Here is an 18,307-nt window from a genome sequence, read left to right on the forward strand (position 1 = left end):
TGGCACTAACTAATGAGATACCTGGTAGCATATCCCTGTCTGAAATCAAGGCCACATTCTTTACAAAGTCATCATTTTAAGTGGTACCTGACTGTTATCTATAAACATCCATTAAGTGCTTGAACTCAAAGTTTAACAAATTAAAAGTTTCTTGTCAATCTACCAGCCTATATGCCATATCAATACTTTGTTTCTGAAGCAGTTCATTCCGTTCTTAATATTACATCTCAAAGTACAATACTGGAGCTGATTTGTTTTATTTATTGTTTTTTGATGTTATTTTATCTATTTTATTTTGGTACAGTTGTGTAAATAGCAGGTCACACATGTCTGACCATGAGGATAATATTGCATTTGTCCCTTTATCCCCTTTGCAGTACTAATGTGGCAGCTCAGCTGAATTAATTATCCCCATGCTGGACAGTGTGTATGTGGTTGTACTTCTAAAGGGAGAGGGGGTAATGTGGAAAATATGCAGAAAATGTATTTGGGTTGACTGTCCGGCTATTAATAATGATTGTGTTTGGATAAATAGTGCCCTACTTTCAGAATCTGTGGATCTAAATATTCCCAATAGACTGCCTCCCTCCTGTATTGATTGATTGGTATAGTGTTTAAAGGTCATAGTCATAAAACATCAGGATGTAATTAACACACTGTGATTTTTAACCAGTGGTTAATGTATGGAGTGTTGACTTTTATGGCTTGCTTCTCAGTGCAGTGTTTGGATTACCACGTGTTATTTGAATTTAAGATTAGTTTCGGAGCAGATGTAATTTCTGACAAGACGGTGTTCCTGACCAAAAAGGGTCAGGTAAGTCTGCCAGGCCTGTGATACATATCTTCATATAGTGTGTCTTTAATCATGGTTTCCCAGGAATAGATAGACCATTACGTCTCCTTTTCCCTCTGAACCACTTGCCTCCAAAATACTAAAAACCTGCTTACATTCCATGCAGAGTCACGTGGAGACAAGACAGATGTGATGGTCTGCCTCCTTATGGCTACTTCACTCAGCTTCTTCACAGATAATTAATTTGGCTGAGAGAATACAATAAACATTTTGCGCTGCTTTTAACCTGATTCAAAGTGTCTTGACCTTGAAATGACTAAAAGCTGAGATCCCACTGATGGATGTGACGCTAAGAGCTTCATTTAAAAGTGCCTTTTCAGGATTGTCACCAAATTGTGTTCAATTGCTTTCAGTCATCCAAAACCTTAAAGACTGACCACCACATTTAGTCCCCATTTGAAAGCTCGTGTTGTCAGGTTCCATTCCTTAAATTACAAAAGAAGGCATTCATTGTGTGGCAACACATTCGCTCTGTCATTAACTTGGGGCTTGAGTCTATTCATATTTCCTCTCAGATTGAAAACACATGTTTTGGTTTAAGAAGACATTTATCTGAATATCTGGGGTTTCTTTGGCAAAAAGGATGGAATAAGCTGACAATTTGTCTCTCTGGGTGCACCAACGAAAACATTTGCTCATAATATATTTGTAATGTGAAGCCAAATGCTATAAAAACCATAAATTGAACATAGAGTTGTATTTTATATATGATGAATTTAATAATTAATTTGATAGATACCAAATTTCAGATGTAATCGTTTATGAAGTGTTAGTTCCCTAGTCCAATTGAATTGAAATAGAATTATTCATTATTATGACCTGAATGTGATCCACAGCTTTTTACTTTTCAGAGTAATGTTAACCCTCAACTAGAATATATAAAATGTGTGGTTTAATAGACCAAAATGACCACTTTTACTGATTTATATGGCTCCAAAGTCTCAAACCAATTAACCGAGTAGGACAGGATGTGGCATTAGCATGAGAATTACAAATTAATTGGCTTCAGTGTTTATCTGATAGTTCTTGGTGTACTATCAAAAAGATCATTTGTAATCAAAAAACACAAAAAGGTTGTTTTTATTTCACTGCACCACTGCTCCACCTTGAGAAAAATCACCACAAAAGAACCTAATATGAATTGGAAACCACAAACTCGGTAATTTAATCAGAGCGACCAAAATCAAAGGAGGCAAAAGTTCAGGATCTGAATGCATGAAATGGACCAGTTCCTTAGAACCTACTGACATAGCTCAGTTGTGGAGGAGTAAGCCTAGACAGAAAGGGCTGAGTAATGAAGATGGATGCATTCTGTTATCAGGCAGCCACTTACTGGGGCCTGATGTAACCTTAAACACTGAGGATAGCTCAGTTGCACAAAGAAGCTAATTAATGAATAGCAGCCATGAAAGAGGACAAGGCAAGTGTGCATTTGCAGATGAATTCCAGACACTAATCAAACACTGTTTGAGTGGTTTGGTTTGTCTCCAGAGCAGGGCGATATTTGGCGAGGATTTAAGGCAGTATTTGCATGTGGCTTGATGACTGCATGCATGCTTTACTGTTTTTATGTATGGGTATGGCCCTGTCTGTGCATTTATGTGTTATGTGTGTGTGTCTGGGGGGGGGGGGTTGTTCTCTTTAAGCGTTTGTGCAGTTTTTGAAGTGTGACTCAGAGAAGTTTGGCATTGTCCTAAGTAACAACTATTTCAGCCAGTTGACGATACATTTGGCTGATTAACGGTGGTTAGTCATCTTCCTGCATAACTAGGTATCTAGAGTTTCATCCATATAGACTAAGTAGAATAACAGAAGAACAAGCCTAGCCTATGATTGTCACAGCTGCTGAAGTTGTTGTTGTTATAAGTCAGTTTTTAAATCTACATATTATAAAGTAAATCAAATGATAATAGTTAGTGAATGTCAGCCTATTGTTTAGCTGCTAGAGAGGAGAACCAGCTGAAAGTGAGTATGATAGTATATTGGACATACATTCATCAGGTGGATGCAAACATGAGTCCAAATGAATCAATATGTTAAAGGGACAACGAGGAGTTTCTATTCGGTTATAAAAAAAGTCTCACGTTAATGTGGATGAATCTCCGCTACCCACACTTGTTAATGGGCCCATTTTCGATAAATATATCGTTCTGTCTCTATCGTTTTTTTGTTATTATTAGTGGTGGCGGAAATGCTGGGCGAGCCGACCAGCGTTTCCTTACTTTCGGTTTTGTGGCGAGTCATGAGAATAACGCAGCTGAATCGCCGTTTATGGTCAGAACTACGACGGGTGTGATCGTCTTTGAACCTCTGACTTTAATTATTGATGAATGAAAACATGAGTCCGTCTTGCGCCGGTCAAAGAATTTTACGGTGCGCGCGGAGGCTCATAAATGTAGTGTGAAAACAATTCGCTTTTCCAAAACTCCTCGTTGTCCCTTTTAATCTGTAATAGCTGAATGTGGAAATTAAGGAGCTTGTTGCTGCTGCCTCTCAGAAAACTGAGTTATTACAGGTTTGAAGTAACAACTTCTATCAACTGCTATCACTTCTTCAATGTTAGGATGTCAGAAGGGCAGGTGTGTTACTAGAAGCTGATTGGTTGCTATCGCTAATTTGTGGTTATTTCATTTCATTTCAATCTTAAAGTCCCTGTACGGAGCTTTTAACTGGATACGCAAAAGTCTCTGGTTTCTGCTGATGTGTCTCTGTTACCTACAACAGCAAATGAGCTCATCAGTGTGAAAATACGCTATTTCTAAGTAGTCTAATTCTATACCTCTGGAAGGCATGGTCGGGTCGGACCACTGACGAAACGACGCGACTATTCGTGTCGTTTCGTCAGTGGTCCGTTACGCTGCTAAAAAAACAAAAAAAACAAGTCCCGTCTTCTTTCTGACGTTTCCAAAACAAATCTACAAACGTCTTCATGACAGTGGGAAATGCAGTCTTCATTCCGCCACAGGGGCCGCCAAAATCAACACTAAATGAAAAGTCTGTACAGAGGCTTTAATTTAATTTAATGTAAAGTATTTGATCATAAACCAAAGTCTGGAGAAAAGTGAAACTTTGACTTAATGTTGCACACTGGATTAACAGAGTGGGGGTCGATTCAGTGAGCCACAGTGTTAATGTACGTAGCTGCAGCTCCCATCGTGTCCTTGGTTTTACATTCCTGTTTATTCATGTTAAACTGTAACCATGTTGCTGAACAGTGTGATCGTGTAACACCACGAGGACTCACACATGCATATCGTGTGTCTCTGTCATTCTCCAGTACCAGCTCCAGTGGAGTTCTCCATGGCGGTCGGTGAGCTTCCAGTGGCAGACGTGGCTTGTGCTGATCACTGTGTTTGTTTTGCTGGGTCTGGTGCCTTATGTCGTTCACTGCATGATGACCGCCTTCACCAGCCCTCCCCCTCCCAGCACCTTTAAAGTGGCAGCAGCCTCCTTTGGTCTGCTGACAGAGATCCTGCTAATCAAGTGAGTGTTTACATTGTAACTCTGTGTTTATTAAGCTTCATATCTGTACCTGTTAGAGATAAAGTGCCCTTGGTCTGATCTTCGTACAACATGCCAAAGACAGTCTGAATAGTAGTGATTAAAATGATGATTGTATTCTGGGTTTATGTGTGTTTTCATCTCCCAAATGCAAACAGTATTTTCCAGTAATATTTCATTTTTATGTGAGTTTCAAAACAAGAAGCGGCGAGCATCCGTGTCACCCAAATAATCATCTCTGAAAACATGCTGTTGTCCAACCCCCAGCACCCCCCTCACCCCTACCCCCACCCCTCTTGTTTTCACTTAGTCTTCTTTCCCATTTTGATATTGCTAATTGGAACAATGCCTGCGGTTCTGTAAACCATTAGTAAATGAACAGTCTGTTTTTATTAACATCTAACTTGTAAATACTGAATTAGATTCCTGGCATGAACAATTCTCTGTGATTACAAAACAACATGTGACAAATACTGTAATCAGATTACTAATACAGATTACGTAATCTATAACTGTAGTAACTCAAACACAGTGCTGAAAAATACTTATATGCTTAATTACGAACAGACAGGAAGAACTATATGAGAAAGACAGGCTCCCCTGCTTTGTAATTCATCATAAAATATGATGTTGACAGTAGAGATTAAGCAGAAACAACCATGCAACCTTTAGCTCCTTTTCAGGCCAATAGCAATTCAATCTTTGTGTTCTCCATCTGTCCGTCCTCCAGTATTTGTCTCAACTAAAATAAGAGGCTGTTTGTAATTAACTCAACAAGGCTCGTAACATTTTTCCCCCCTTTAACCGCTTTTGCAAGGAATGTGGCCAGTGAACTGGTAATTAATAAATATGGTTGCACTGGTAATGTGCTTCTGCATCATTATGCTGTTGAAGCCCTTATCCACGCTAACAACGAGCTGTAATTTTATGACAGGAAATTGGTTTGTTTACAACACATTCAGCAGCTTCAGACGAGCTCCACTCTCGGCTGATCTCAGCTGCAGGTATTTGCTCATTGTTTGAGTTGAAAGAGGCTCAACTATGTTGTCATGCTAACAGTTATAGGCTACTGCTCAAATAGAGATACTTTGTTATTATCTAGGAATCATTTAAAATAATAAACAACAAATATTAACATTACATAGTGTATTTATGTAGTTTGATGCCTAAGTTTGCTGAACTTTTGAGCTATCTGTCTGTAGTGAACAGGTTTGCTGTCAGCTGATGCTTACATTATTGCTGGTGCAGTAGGAGGGTTGGTGGGTGCCCTTATTAGGATCGGTGGGCCTCACAGACTCGTGCCCCATGGTGCCTGTGCTGCCTGGGATGTGCCAGCCTCCTGCTGCCCCCTGTCAGGGTGCATCTGAGTCACTCCTCAGCCCCAGGGGGGAAGTCCTTGTAAGGCACAACCCCCTCATCTCTCACCCACCACACACCCTGTTCATCTCTGAAACAGGCTTCAAGACAAAGATAAACAAGTAAACAGTTGGGACTGACCTTTTTTATTGCGTTGGACCTGTGCTGTGTTCTCATGTGACTTTTGATGAAATGATAACATACAGTAATGTCTGTCTAATGGCAGGGGGGGCTAAAGCATTTTGCCATCCTCCCAGTGACTGAACCACTGTGTCTCTGTTACTGTACCTGTTGTCAGTTACCATGGCTACAACACCTTAGAGACACGTTGGGTTTGCTGTAAAGCAATTAAACACTGTAGACTAATATTTTGCTCACTAAGATGAGTAAGTGCAGGACAAGCCTGAATAAATTTGAGGTAATTGCAAAATGACAATAGTAATCGTAATGATTCAAAATAAATAAATAATTGCTAAATGATTTAATAGTAAATAAAAAGGGGCAAGATGAAAAATATATATAAACCAAACATGTGTTAGACATTACCAAATGTTTAAACAAAGTAATGTGTTTAAATAAGAGATTTAGTTACAGTGTTTGATTTGAGACTAGAAAGAGAACCAGAGTGTCACGGCTTAAATAGTGAACGCTGTTGTCAGCCTTAAGGTGATCACAAGGCTTCCATCCACAGATCAATTGGGGGCATATTTTGCCAATAATCAGAGGTGTACTTGGGGGCAGAATTGAATTGATTCAGGGTTTTTTTTCTTGTGGTCCGACAAAAAGTAGAGAGTGTTACCTGCTTGACGTCATCCGACGTGCTGATGACACTTCTGAGGAAGACTGAAGTCACAGTCGAAACTGTCAAGCAGATAACACTCTCTACTCCTTGTCTGAACACGAGAAAAAAACAACCTTAACAAGAAGACAAAATGAACAGGATTAATCTGACTGAATTGATTTTACTAACTAACTGTATTACAGTTGACACACACACTATAGTGGTTTTTACTTAGATGCTAATACACCATCCAGATGCTGTGGTAATAATGCAAAAGACAACCAAATGTGTATTATCTGCCACTGAAAATAGTTCACAACAATAAACGGTTTTCTCCTGTTTGAGTAATGTGACAAAAAAACACAGCTCAACTAAGAAATTCTTTTAATTAACCTAAATTTCCATCTTCAGCAGGAACCAATGGGCTTGTAGCTAAGTGTACAGTAACATACTGATTAGACAAGTTATAAAGTAGTGAGAGACAGGCTATCACAATAAAAAACATACACAAGAATGTTAGATTAACACTGCATGATAATAGTTACTGTATGTTTCTGTTAAGTTACATATCTATCTCTGAGATGCAGCAGTAAGTCATCCTGCTTTTATAAAGATATTGTATCATTACACATGCAGGAAGAGATAAGGGAGCTGCAGCTTTGGATTTAGGTGACAAAATAAGATGATATAGACCCTCTGAGTTGTGTTCAGACTCAACACTATCATTTGTTCTTCCTCAAGGTCTGCCTACCAACTTCATTCACATTAATCTGTCTCATTTCCATGGAAGTCTATGGAGCTCCTGAAGTCCTTTCAACATTTCGAACCTCTAAAACAATCTGTGAAGCCCTGACCCTCTTTCTACAGGTCTCTTATTGGACAGATTCACAAAGTCACATGACATTTGTCAGGCTTGAACTGCCTTTCAGAAGGCTGTCACACAATATGCACCCTCTCCTTCCTTTACTGTCATGGCAGGAGTCGCGGTGCTGAGACAGTGCCCTGACCATGCAGCTCCGCACTGTGAATTTTTATATGCCATTGCCTGGAGGTTAGAAACTCTCATTATGCCGTGTTAGATTTATTAAAATAGATTATGGAAATGTTAATTAAGTCATTAATTACATTATTTAAGCAGCATTGACAGATAAGGGAGTGTGTGTGTGTGTGTCTGTGTGTGTGTGCAAGGGGGGTGTCAAGCTCCCTGGGTGGTTTAAAAGGATGTGATTGGTGACAAGGGACACTGTGGAGATGGCGTCTAACCGCTAGCGCTGACATGATACAAAGTGGCCTACACTGCTCTCTCACCTCACGCTACTGTCTGCAGCAGTTTGCAGAGCTGCCTGAGGACGAGTAGCTCATCGCCCTTTTGCAGATACTATAACTCTACACAAAGGGTACAAATGTGTTTTTTTTGTTTTGTTTTGTTTTTTTTAAATAACAACTACACATATGGATGGGTGACAAATTAAAGGAAATACTTGAAAAATGAGTGGAGAAAGGGATGATATGGCTCCCATCCATAGGGTAGGAGGGGTCAGTGAGTGGTTTAATGGGTTTGAAAATGATGTGAATCATATGTTGTGGCCTTCACAGTCACCAGATATCAACATAATGGAGCACGTTGGGGAGATTTTGGACAGACCATCAGCTAAACATCTAATGAGGGAATATCTTTTGGAGGACTGGTGTCCACCCCTCCAGACTGGTAGAGTATAAATCCCAGGAGCAATGAAACTATTGTGGCAGCCCAGCACCTTACAAAGACACTTGATGCGGGTTTGTCCTTTAATTCATCACCTGTCTGGGAAGTATGTGAATTTGAGGAAAGGGGGGGGGGGGGGGGGGACAGTAAAACACATTTTGCATTCAGCTTTACATTGTCCTTTGTGTGAACATGTGAACAAAGCATTTGCTGTGACATTTGAGCAAAGGCCTCAAACCATATTTCCAGGCTGTTCCAAATGAAAACACAACAGCACAATTGTAAGATGAATTACCCACAAGTTGATACTATGGACTCTCTTATCTGCTGACAGTTTAGTTACCACAAAGCACAAGAAATGTGTTTTCCAATTCTCAGAGAATTGAGCTTTTCTCTTTCCCATCAAACCTATATTAAGGGAGGGAAAATTGCTCTGATCACACTTGATAAGAACAAATGATAGATGTTGTAAACAAGCAGAATGCTTCAATTCTGATCGGAGGCATTGATTTGCTTCAGTAGACAATTACTATGTGGACTGAGGTTATGCGTCCAGTCAATCTGGAGGGAGAAGGATTTTGTGTTTGCTGTCCAGCATTTTACTTTGTACAGAACAGCAGCTCCCAAAAATGTCACACTGTTAAACTACAATGCATTATTGAATATTATAGGTGGAAAGGTACATGTGGAAATAATGAGCATCAGCCTTGATTTCTGTGGTCCTCCCACAGGTTGCCAGGTATTACTGAAAAGTGTCTGTCTTGATATTAAGTGGCTGCTGATTGAAGAAAATGATACAGTATGATGGCGTCAGAGTCAAGCTGTCATGATTAACTCCCACATCAGTCATATCAACCTCATGATAACTAGCTCAGGATTGTTGGTGTGCACCAACATAAAGAATCACATGATTGCACTTAACCGTCTCCAGAGACTAAAATATGCACATTTTTTATGATCTATAGCAGCTAAGTACATCATCAGGGAGGCTGTACACTACACCTTTTATACCTTCTTTTTTTCACATAGGGTTTTATAATATTGTGTAGCATTTGGTTGTGTTTGGGGGTCTATAAAACTAAAAGAGTTTTTGGAACACAGTGTGTCCACATGCTCATTACTTCTTAAACACACATTACATAAGGTGGAAATTATTAGAGGTACTTGTAACCATTTGGCCAATCAGCCGAAGGTAATGTTCAGTAACAACTCTGTCTCCCACATGCAGCTATTGCTAAGATGTATTAAAGATGTAATGGATTACACTTTGATCAATAACATTGCAAATATTGAATTTCCTCTCAAATTTACAAAACAAAACTGTTTTTCATTCAGCTGTTTTTTCTAAACAGCATGACTTGCATTTAGGCAACTTGAAGCTGCTCTGTTCACTGTTTTTAAATCAACAAAGGATGAAATCTCAGTGTGTATAAAGTGTCGCTCATAGTCACAAAATAGGGAATTATCACCTAACTCTGAAGTTACCTCATGGATTTCTAAGCCATCTTCCAGCTCATTGTTTTGTTTTTTCTGCTCATCTTAAGTTTTGTTGATCCCACCACTCAAATCAGTGTTGTTGAAATCTCTAAAAACCCACTGCACAGCATCTGTTCATCACAGCCCAGCACACAGATAATGTTCAAGACTACACAATGAACGGTGAAGGTATCCAGATATTTTTCCACACATCACTGAGACCAAAAATAGAGCTAAATATAGAGTGAGCATTGGCCTGATACTCACCAGGTGGCCGAAAATATGACTGCAAATGACGCTAATGTTGGTCCAGCTCCGTTTATTAATCTAGTTTAGTCTACTCTGAAATTGTCACAGTGGTGGAAAACCATCAAATCCAAATAGATCCCAATACCCACTTTCTCCCTACAATACCTTCGAAAAGATTACATTTAGAATAATGTATTGCGAGGAAAACATTTTATCCTGACAGTTTCAGCTCATTGATTTGATTTTATGTGTTGTTTTCAGTGAAAAAGCTCTGAACACTACCTTATACAGAGCAGAGCATTAAACACCTACAGGCCCTGGTGGTTTTTCATGGTTGGTGGAGACCAAAGTAGAGTTAAAAGTTAAAACAATTGGACTTAGATTTGTTGGCTAACCTGAATGCTTACTAACCTCTTCACCATGGCAGCTCACTAGGTTTTAATGTCAGGGACATTTGACACCTTGGTGTGCTGTCCCCAAATGTCCAAAAGTTACTGCAGGTTTATCAGGGGTTGGTCATGCCCCTGGTTCGTTAAATATTGAGAAAGACAGCTTCATGCAGACACGAAGCACTACATTATAGTATTCATCCAAATCATTATTGTTGTCTATTATCTTAATTTCAAGGGCTCTGATGTACTGAAAATACATAAAAGACAGTAGATGTGCCTGTGCCCCCTATGTGGACACCTGTGCCCTTTCCTGAGACCCAGTGGAGTGTTTTTAAAGTGGCCTTGAGACTGAACGAGGCATCAGTTCCTGGTTTACATAGAAAATATGTCCTCTTCCTAAATATTTGGAGACACTGGGTCCAGACCAGACTCTATTGTCACATCATATCAGGCAGCTAAGCGGTGCTCAGGATTCAGCAGTAGTTTCCCACATACACTAAAGACTCAGTTAATGGGAGGAGAGGGATTTAATAATGAGATTAGGATTATGTTATTATACTAACAAAGTTATTTGGGATGAAGTGTGAATGTACCTAATTGGACTTGGAAGACAGAAATGTGTGGGATGACGTAGTCAGACCCTGGATATCTGAGTCAGTTCTCTCCCCTAATGTTTGTTCACTGGTTGTGTTTTGTCAGTTGTCTGGCCAGCTACCTCAGCAGCCGCTACCGGCAGGCTGAGCACAGCTCCTTCATCGTCCGGGCCCGCGGCTCGGAGGAAGACAGAACGAGTCTGGGCCGCAGGGATCGGGCTGAGGCCTCTTCAGCTGCGGCAGGTCATGCTTCATCAGCGGGCTCACCCAGTCGAGTGGACGCGTTGAAGAGTGGATGTCTCAGCCTTTTCTGAACCACTAACAGAGGGATTTTACAGAAAAGAGGGCCAGACAAAATCCTTTGGGTATGAGATGTGTCTAACAGCCATTGGAAACATCACATCTGTTTATCAGTGTGGCATTTATGAGATCTTACACTTTAAAACCTGTTTTTGAGGTGTCAAATATTCTTGTTTTCTTCTGTGTCACACCCTTACACTTTATTCAGTGGATGTATTCTCACATATTGCAAATTGATGATAAGGAAGAGAATGCACGCAGCTTGCATGAGTGTGTTCAGGCTCAGAGAGAAAAAAAAGCCTGAAATCACTCTCTATCCTTAATGATGCCCACACAGAGACAATGGGGCGCCGCTCTGATTAGTGTCACCTGTCCTTGTGCATCTCATCAGCTCCATTATGGCTCCATCTCCCATGCTTCTTCTGCTAATTGAATAGCCTGTGAAGTGGTGACGAGGACGGGGGCGAGAGCAACGTCTGTCCCACTGCTGCTTCAGAAATGGGAGTAAAGCTTCCCAGCGAGACACTAGTTCTTAAAACATAAACCATTATCATACAAATGGAAAAAGTGCCAACAAGTAGCCCTCATGTTATTAGCATCATATCGTCTATGGATTATTTTCAAATGTAGCAGTTTTCCCATTGCATCTACTGCATGTTCTGAGAGAGATGCAAAGCCGCACTACACTTCAGTATATCAGACAGAACGTTCATATTCGACGTAGCCAACATTTTTCAGGCGTGTAGTCATAAAGCTTGTGCACTTAAGAAGTATTGGAAATGATATAGCTGAGGATGCGAAACTGAAACGTTTGGCTAAAGGATCTGTATATTCAACCACAAAATCAATGTGAAAACCAAAATTGACAATGCATCAGATTGCAGCAGTGACCTGTTCTATTTTTGTTTTGTTTTTTTATTGAATAACAATTCACAGGTTCAGTTATTTTCCAAACAGCTGATTTTTGTAAATATTACTTAACTCACAGTAAATGGTTTTTGTCTTTGGGATTGTTTTCTACTGTTAACGCGCATTTGGTGCACTAGTGAGTAAGTACTTCACTGCAGCGGCAGTGGAGTCAAAATGAACTATGGCAGGTATGTTAATGGAAATGAAGGAACAGGTGAGATACTGTATATCAGGCACAGTATTTGCTGGAGAGTCAGAGACTTTGGTCTTTTTATGGAATATCATTATCATAGAGAAAAATGATTCCAATAAGTAGTAGTAACATTTGCCCACCAGGTTAATGACAGACATAACTGATTGGGTTATAGCGATCACAGAGCTTCAGGTGATCAGAGCACATCATTATCATCTATACCAGTTCTGTGTTTGGTGTAGTAGAGTTCCCCTTATTCTGGGCCTGCATGACCAACATGCTTCACTTTAAATTGTGATTCACTCAAAGAATTAAAAGGACGGTACTGTTCGCTCTGTACTTTCATTGGAATAGTGGTCAAAAGCAACGCCACAGGGGACAAAACATACTGACCTGCTGTTCTGAAAATGTGTCAAACTCCACAAACACTGCCTAATTTACCCACAATGCAACCAGTAGCTGTTAACAGAGGCTATTAGTTTTGTATTTTATTTGCTCAAGCAGATATGAACTGATGACATCATCAGGGTCGCTCACCCACCCCTCCACAGCCACAGAATGGAGACCTCCTGTAAGGCCCCTGTAATGCTTCTTAGGAAGTTACTGTAAATAAAATAAATGCACTCCATAGGAAACTATCTTGTATATTAAATACTGTTGAATAATGAACTGTTGTGTTCCTGAAAACGGTAATTCAACCACTATGTTGTTAAGAAGTTTTTGTGAAAACAAATAAAAAGTGAGGCGGGCCTCAGTCTGATGTTTATATTGAATGATTTTCAGGTCTCTCTGTATTTAGTCAAAATAAAATACATATAATATTTTTCATTTCTGCAAAGAAAAGCCTGAAATCAAAAAGCAGTCTTTTATTTTGATTGGATAAACATTGCCAGCTGTGATGCAGGGCTGTAGTGTTGGTGCCTCTCCTGCCAGGCAGCAGCTTTGCTGTTATCTGCATGTGCCTGAGGCACAGCTAATGTAAAAAGATCCTCCTCACTCCACTCTGCTCTGCTCTGCTAGCAGTGAGATCTGCAGGCTTATCCTGCCCAGTCCCTCTCCGTTTCACCTCTCGGTCACAGCCAAGTGACTCTCAGCTGTGCACTACCTCAGCCTTGGCTTTCTATGGACAGAATAGAAGACGTACAGCAGTATCTCACTGCTGTATCTGGTAAATGCCACAATAACAGGCCTGCAGAGGCCTCCCAGTGTCCCCATGCCTGTATGGTTCCGGGGCTTAATGTGTGCGTGAGGGGCCAGATGGACACTTTCATGAGTGTATGAGTGTGGATTATTCTGCCGGCAACATCTGGGGTTCCACATGGTACAGCAGACTGCAGTAAGAGAGGCAGGTGGGCATGTAGGGAGGGCGCCCCTCCAGTGGGTTCTCTTACATCTATACCCACCGACAGGACGTCGCCGCAAATGGCAAACTGAAAGGTTACAAGACCATCCTTGAAGACAAATGCTCAACACCTTCCCCTGTTTTTACCTTCCTGTCTGGCAGCCACAGCACGCTGATTCCAGGTGCACAATTTTGGAATGAGGCTTCTTTACACTACAACTAATTTATTTGAGAGTTGATTTTGTCCAAGACATTTTAGCCATATCTGCACATTTGGAAGAATTTGGATGTGCCAAGGATGAGGCAAGAGGAGCCAAGGATTGGACTGCCACTCTTCTGATTAATAGCCTACCTACTCTACCACCTGAGCTACAGCTGCCTGTGATGTGAGCGTGTCACCGCCATCAACGCATTATCACATTATGTTCTGAATGATTGTTGTCGGTGTTCATCACTGGCTCAGGCAAGCAGATCATGTGACAATGTAGACAATAGAAAGTAAAGCTGAGCAGGACAAGTGCTGAAACAATTAGTCAATGAATTATTTAGTCAACAGAACAGCAGCATTGCAATAACAACCAAAATAATGAACGGGGTTGTGTGAGGTAGTTATCGACAGTCTGTACGTGACTATTATCTGTTGTAGATCCAGATCGCTTTGTTTGCAGTTTGGAGAAGCAGCTGGGAGCACCTGTACTGAAGCTGAGCGATGTGCCTCCATGGACGGGGCCTCCACAAAACATGTTTTGGCCAATTTTCTTTAAAAGAAGCAAAACATCACTTGAGGTGTACATTTCACTTAAAATATTTTCACCCTTTTATCTTGCCATCAAACAGAACTTTGCTCTGTAGATCGTCTACATACTGTAATTGATATCAATGTGAATACAACATTTTACTCTTGGAGCTGGTTTTAATTAGTTCATATATTGGTAGACGCTATCATGTTGTAAAAAGATGGATGTTTATATTGAATCTCCATACACGTCGATCTCCATGTATTGTTTGATTATAGATCAGGTCTAGGTTCTATGTAAATGCTGTGAAAGTATCAAAAACCTCAGTCCACAGGTGCACACAACCTGAGCCTTAAAACAAGTTCTCAGGTCTTCTGTTACAACAACACTCTTAGCCATGCCCCACATCTTGCAGTATTTACTTTCTCAGAGCCAGCCGTCAGCCAAAACAATCAGCCAATTAGAAGACGGGGTCAGAGCCTCCTCTCTTCTGATTGGCTGACACCGACCTGTTGTCACTAGAGCTCCCAAGAGAAGCCTGAGAGAGGAGATTTTGGCTCTTAAAACCACAAATATACTGTATCTCCTTATGAATCAACACTTCATTTAAAACATGGGGAAGTGTAACATAAGTTGCCTTCAACTAAATGTAGAGACCAACGTCCCGTACAACATTATGTTACCTTCATATTAAAGGTACATTGTGTAGAAATGACTCCCATCTAGCGTTGCGGTTGTAGATCGCAAGCAACTCAATCGTATTTTTCATGCTGCATTCACGTGAAATTGGGCAGACGGCAGACGGACGACAGCCGCTGCATGTAACGGCATAAACAAACCTCTATGTAAACAAGTGGTCCGTCAGCACGAGGCAAAACAATACGTGACAATATGTTGTCATGGCGATATCGTATTGTTGACCTGACCCACGTTTTCCCGGCTTTCTCTCGACTTCTGTGACTAAAATGACGTCTGGTTTGTTACCGACGGCCGACTGCAGGTGAATGCAGCATCAGTGTAACGCTCCATTCCTCCTCACTGCGTTACCGCGGTGACTTCTCACAGACGCCACCTCGACCTGAGCCGACAGCTCCAGTGTCTCCGCTGAGTTTCCGTGGTTTCCGTCACGACATGGCAGCCAGTACCGAGCTTACCCGCTCCATGTAGATATGAATGATATGAACGGCAAATTCAGAGCTTACTGGAACACTTCAGTTTGTTGATGGGGGGGATTATTGATTAATGAAAAACAGACTTTTGAACGAAATAATCGATTTTTGTGAATAGATAACAGGAGAAGTTACACAATGTCCCTTTAAGCAAGTCATGTAGTTAGGGGCAGCCAGAGACAGTGGGGGTTGGGGTGAGTTGGTCTGTTACCACTGCACCACAGGAGCAGACCGGTCACAAAGGTATACCTACTTACCGTTAATTATAGATGTAAGATTGCACACCACAGTGTACAGTGTTAAATTGATTATATTTCAAAAATTGCAAAACTCAACCCAAACTTATTAATTCCCCCCTCTCACATTAGATTGAAGTCAAGCCAAGGCTTTTGTGAAACCAGAGCTCATTAGACAAGTCCACCTCATAATGAGCGGCCATGAGAGATAAATCTCCCACTCTGCGCTGACTGAGATCCAGTTAAACACACCCGCAGTGCCTCAGACCACATGTGAACAAGATATTTGCTTTGAAGCACCAACACACAGATCTGAATCAGCGTGTCAGAGTGCCAAATGTCCTAGGTTGTGAGTGACAGGAGATCTGCTTTAGAGTTGGCTACCTGTTGAGGAGGATTAAACAAAATACAGATGGTGTTTACATATTAAACAAACAAAGGCTCTGTTGTAATGGTGGGCAAAAATGCTTTCATCAAGTGAGGACTCAGTTTAAAGGAGAAAAAAAAAACCTTGATTAGCTGTAATACATCAGTTCTATAGTCTTTCACAGAGCCGTCAAAGTTGTGATCCAGACTTTTCGTTCTGCCACGTGTTCCTACATTCGTTCTCCATGAAAGCATCAGATAGAAAGTCCCCAGCTGCAGATAGGAAGTCATAAATGATGGTTTTTCTGGCCTGTGATAGCATCACATATGACCCTGGGATCACCTCTGAAGGACGAAGGCTGTTGTGTGTCCGGCCATGTATTCTGGCCGTCAACACAACACGAGCGCGGATCGCTCTGATCCACCACGGGTCGAGTTGAATAAATTAAATGAATTACCAGCTGCCTTGTGCAAGCTTGCAGGATGCAGGGTGGCATGAGCACGCCATTACAACAATGATAAGGATATCTGCATGGCCTTGTGTTAAAGGAATTACACATAGCATCCAGAGCCTTTAAGAGAGTCTGACAGTTCTGCGCACACTGGCAACTTAGTATGACATGAAAATGTGTGTGGCTGCAGAAAGGCTCGGCTGCTGCTCGGCCTGAGTCGGAGGGCACTGCTCGGCTGGCTTGCTGAGAAGTAAAAAGAAGTCTTATTGTGATGCAAATGGACACAGCATTGTGCTTAAACAATGCATTAATACGTCTCTTTTGAGAAGATAACATCACAAGATGCACAATAACACAAAATGATGTCCTCCGAGGTTATTTAAAGCGATATGACATCAAATCCTGACATTGCGAGAAGTGCTTACTGCCTGTCCGACTGCTTTTGTTTCCAGCTTTGATAAAAGCAGATGAAGGATAGAAGGCTGCTTCTTTATTCCAGCTACTATATGGCAAAAAGCCCATTTACATAATATTATGTATATTGTATTCTGCTCCTATTCTAATGTTTGAATGTAAACTGAATTTAAGTCTTTATGCGCGCATACAGGAAGAAGTGTTGTAGCTTAAACACAAGACACGTGGCAAGGTGTCTGATAACTTTGTCTTCTACCTGTAATCTGATGCTGCGCGGAGAGGAGGGATTGGCCTCACTTCCACGAGGTGATTTATGATTGAGGACATGCTAATAAAAATATCAAAACAATCTGAGCTCTGGTGGGGAAGATACCGGTCCACTACGTACATCATGCCCGACAGGCCTGCGCGCGGATTCGCCTGCTCCGTGATATTATGCTCGTATGGATGCCCTGTTGCCCTGCTCTTGAATAGAATATGCAGCTATTGTCTTTTTTAAATGATTATTATTATTATTTTAGAAGGGTCAGTGGGGGTAGCACTACTCACACAAGGTGACATTTACGTGAACATGTGCTCCTCCTAGCTTGATAGATGAACCGTCTTCAAATCATGGTCCAAAAGGAGGAGTGGTTTTCCTGCTTTAAAATCCCATGCCAGTTTCCTTTAATTATATGGCGCTACAAGGGTCACCTGTCCTTTTAATAGAGCACAGCGGGCCGTCCTATTACACACGGTGGCACAGGATTGAGCAACAAGCTGCTTCAAAATCTGCTCTTACTAAAGGATGCATAGCCAAACTCACTGGAGAGACACTTTTCAAATAATTCATTAAATGCCTACAATGACTGGATGAAAAGATACTGTATAGCACTGTGTTAGTACCCCCACCACCCCCCAACACACACGCACACACTCTCGCCTTTGATGGATTTATATCGAGCATGGGCGTGGACGCAGAGTAATTTAGTATGTGTTAAAAGCTCCTGCAGGGATGTAGCCTGTAATACTCACTCAATTCCACTTCCAATATCACTGTTCCTGAAATCTCAATGATTTTCTGTCTCTGTGTCTTTCCCAAGCACAAAATCATCACAAAGTACACTGTCAAAAAGAAAATGTTCTGAAACATGGAATCCACTCCAAACATCCACTTATGCTGTTGCCAGAGAGCACACAGAGTACTGATGTTGTCAAAGTGGTACACTGATGCATTATTAACTCTCAGGTTATTCTGTGTGGAAAACTCCTTTACATTTTTGAAGGCTGCTACAAGTGAATCA

The 18,307-nt window shown here is 41.0% G+C and overlaps 1 protein-coding gene across 1 annotated transcript in view; it reads left to right on the forward strand.

Moving 5' to 3' along the window:
* The window catches only part of LOC146988343 (uncharacterized), a 71,266-nt gene extending 56,897 nt beyond the window's left edge, over positions 1 to 14,369 (forward strand). The window contains exons 4-5 of the mRNA XM_085773551.1: positions 4,131 to 4,336; positions 11,013 to 14,369. Of these exons, the coding sequence (XP_085629677.1) occupies positions 4,131 to 4,336; positions 11,013 to 11,220 (414 nt within the window). The 3' untranslated portion in view covers positions 11,221 to 14,369. The remainder of the gene's footprint in view (positions 1 to 4,130; positions 4,337 to 11,012) is intronic.
* The last annotated feature ends 3,938 nt before the right edge of the window (positions 14,370 to 18,307 follow it).

The sequence above is a fragment of the Trachurus japonicus genome, chromosome 4 (genome assembly GCF_045865225.1).
Source record: "Trachurus japonicus isolate A0001 chromosome 4, Traja_1.0".
Classification (NCBI taxonomy): Eukaryota; Metazoa; Chordata; class Actinopteri; order Carangiformes; family Carangidae; genus Trachurus; species Trachurus japonicus.